At 45.7% G+C, this 3,272-nt stretch overlaps 1 protein-coding gene across 1 annotated transcript in view; it reads right to left on the reverse strand.

Annotated features, from left to right (window-relative positions):
- Positions 1-3,018: 3,018 nt before the first annotated feature.
- The window catches only part of RNF152 (ring finger protein 152), a 730-nt gene continuing 476 nt past the window's right edge, over positions 3,019-3,272 (reverse strand). The window contains exon 2 of the mRNA XM_010134959.1: positions 3,019-3,272. This exon is cut by the window's right edge and continues 17 nt beyond it. Coding sequence (XP_010133261.1) covers positions 3,019-3,272 — 254 coding nt within the window.

A 3,272-nucleotide genomic window follows, 5' to 3' on the forward strand; every position in this document is an offset into this window, starting at 1 on the left:
TGATCCAACGTGATATGGCAGCTGCAAATTTAAAATGATAGTCACAGTCTAAAGCCAGAACAAAAACATCTCCAGAGCTCCTATTTATAAAAAGGAACAAACGTACACACTGTGCGTGCACACGTAGGCAAAAATCTTGAGGTTTTACTTATTGCTCTTACACAAGGCTTCGAGCAGGCAAATGTCTGGATGAGAAATTAGGTCAAACGTGCATTTCAGCAGGCAAGAAAAGTACAGGGAAGTCATATTAACAAAACAATGTACTGCGTTACGTAATACAGGATGGTATTCTGCTAATACAATGCTTACGTCGTTAATGCCGGATCAACTCCAGGTCTGCCTGTTGCATAACGTGTTACGCAGCATGGTATTTTAACCTAATTTCTGATTTCTCTTTCATTCTGCACCCTCCACGTAGGGATGAAGAGGGCCGTTTTCAGGACAGCTGTTCTTTGCATCACCAGAGAAACCTCAGCCTCAGCCGCGCAGGTAGGGCCAGAAAGAGGTTAATGTTATCAGCACTGTGTCTCCAGGGCCTGCTCTTTGACTGCCCCGTGGTTTTGTGCAGTCATTGACAACTTGGACAAATAAATGCAGAAGCTGGTGCAAAACACAAGCACTGTTCTTGGAAAATCTTCCAACTACGCTACTCTCCTGGTACACCCACCAACTGCTACAGGGGATAAGGCAATAGAGGGTCCAATCCTGTATCTGGTCACTTCCTCAAGAGCGTTATAAAGGCAAGATTTTTTTGTGAACTGGCTTTCCTGTACACAGTAAGGAGCACGGGGTGGATGTCAGTAGAAATCTGGCTAACTACTGGCAACAAAAGACCAGCACATTCACAAGACCAGTTTTGGAATACCTGCTGCTCCCTACTGCAACCAAACAAAACATGCCATGGAGAGGTGTCTATGGAATTACAATACTTGTAAACCAGGTTCAAGGCATACTGCACACGGGCCTTGCATGAAAAAGGCATTGAATGTGTTATCTGAAGATTATTTTTTCTTTTTGCTGTGCTACGCATACATATGACAGTAGATAAAAATCAGCACAATGGTTCCTCTCCATACACAACCCAACACACACCGTAACAATGAAGCACCATATAGGCTATTCTTCAGTTAAAAGGAATCAAAAAAGAAAATGGTGGTTTGGGAACAGGGAGGGAAAGAAGTCCAGCACAAAGTTAGAGGTATGTTCCTGATAGAAATCCTAGCTGGGAATGTTTATTGTGAACCAGCAACTGGATCTTGTGACATAACCAGAAAACCACCGATGTCTATAGGGCCAGCTTAGGCACGGTGTACTCAGAATTATGTTCTCTGGTGTTATAATATGGCATTGTGCAATCTCTAATTAATTATTAGAAAGAGCAGTAGGTAGAAGAGGTCACCCTTCAGCGAGGCTATGCTTTGTACTTGCAAAAAGGAGCAGTGCAAATCAACACATTTTTCTGTCTAACTAAAGGTCTGTCACAGGCCCCTTGATTCAATCCTTCAATCTCACACAAATTTCAGCTTTCAGATTTGCCAAATACCCAAATTCACACTGAGCTCTGTTTTACTTATGAGCAGTACTACTAAGGCTAGCGGGACTGCTTAGAGCAAGGTGCTACTGCAGTGAAGTTCAGGAATTTGGCTCTTTCCAAGAAGTAAACTGCCAGTGACTGGGGTTTCACGATGCTCACAGGTGGAGAGAGACACTTTCTGTGGGTTTTTTTTTTTTTTTTTTCAAATCTGTCCTTACAAACACCAACACTTACAAGACAAAAATGTGGGAAAGGGCTCTGTTATGCTCACCCAGACATTCTGACACCAGGACAGCCACAATGGTTTAGGAGAGGTAGCTGACCCAGTAGAGGGTTAGGTTGGCCTGGGTTCTCCTCCCAGCTATGTCACTGCCTCTTACTAGATGACTGCATATAAGGGACCTTGGTCTCAGTTGGGATGGTGAGGCTTCCTTACAGCAGCTCCTCTGTCACACCATCCATGGGTGCACAGTTGCATGTCCTAAGAAACAGGGGGGCAAAATAGGTCTAAACTGTTTAAAAACAACTAAGAAAACTCCACCTCCAGAAAAAGAACAATAATTTTTTTATCACACCCTCGCACGAGAAGCCCTAGGACTTCTCATGACCCATTTCTTCACTAGTGGCTAGAAAGGCCAGGTGGTTGGGAAGCCCTGCTGCCAGACTGGAGGTAAAACAGTATGTCCAATGGTTTCCATTCAAAGCCATACTGTGCGTGAAGCAGAAGTGTTCTGGCTGCGTTTTTAGGTATTCCTGCTAACCCACTTTGCTTCCCTGCTTAGAAGCTCTTTCAAATAAAAGATGCTGGAAGGGTCACTTCCCTGTGGTTGAAAAAAAAAAATGGGGAAAAACAGAGAGGAAATAAACCCACACGCAATGGAACAAAATGATTGCTTGTAAAATGTTTCCTTTTAAAAACTATCATACAACTCCCTAACTTGATTGAATTAACGTGCAGTTTAAAGCATATAAAATGCCTTACCAGCTAAATGATTTCTTTGCTTTACAAATCTCCCTCCCTCCCCCCATTAAAAAATAATGCATGTGTGGACTGGTATTGAACACCTTGCCCACCAATCCTCCTTTAATTCCACACGGAGCAGTTTTGATTTTAATCTACTGTGTTTAGAGAAGAGCTCATACCGTATACTTTACAGTATAACCAGCTACATAGATATCTTTAATTTTGTAACACGATAAAAAAAAAATCACTGTAAGTTGCAGTTCCTTTGATAAATGATTATGGTGACACATGCAGTCCTCCTTAGTGCCATTGCCGCCAGACACGGGACGTGATTTTGTCCGCGCGCTGCCGGGAGGCCTGATGCTGCACTGCCAGGGGCCGCGGCCGGGCCGGTGCACCGCTGCCCTGGTGCACAGCGTTCTGCAGTCATTGGGCAAAGCTGCGGTGAATTGTCTCGCTCGGTACCACCACCACCACCGACCCAAACCAACCCCCGGGGGAGCACACCCCCCTCCCTGACTCAGCCGCAGGAGATCACCGTGAAGCGCTTGGAAATGCAGGACATGTTGTGGAGGACGATGCCCAGGAGAAAGACCAGGACACAGGCCACCAGGATGACAGTGCAAACCCCTGACCAGGTGGAGTTTTTCACAACGCCTCTCTGGTCTGGCTCCTCCGCTCCGCCCTCAGCGGGAAGGCCACCCTGCAGTGGCTGCTGCTCTGCCGGGATCGTCACCACTGCCAGAGACTTCTGCTGGCTGCCAGGCAGGAGGC

The sequence above is a fragment of the Buceros rhinoceros genome, unplaced genomic scaffold, assembly GCF_000710305.1.
Source record: "Buceros rhinoceros silvestris isolate BGI_N320 unplaced genomic scaffold, ASM71030v1 scaffold6944, whole genome shotgun sequence".
Taxonomy (NCBI): Eukaryota; Metazoa; Chordata; class Aves; order Bucerotiformes; family Bucerotidae; genus Buceros; species Buceros rhinoceros.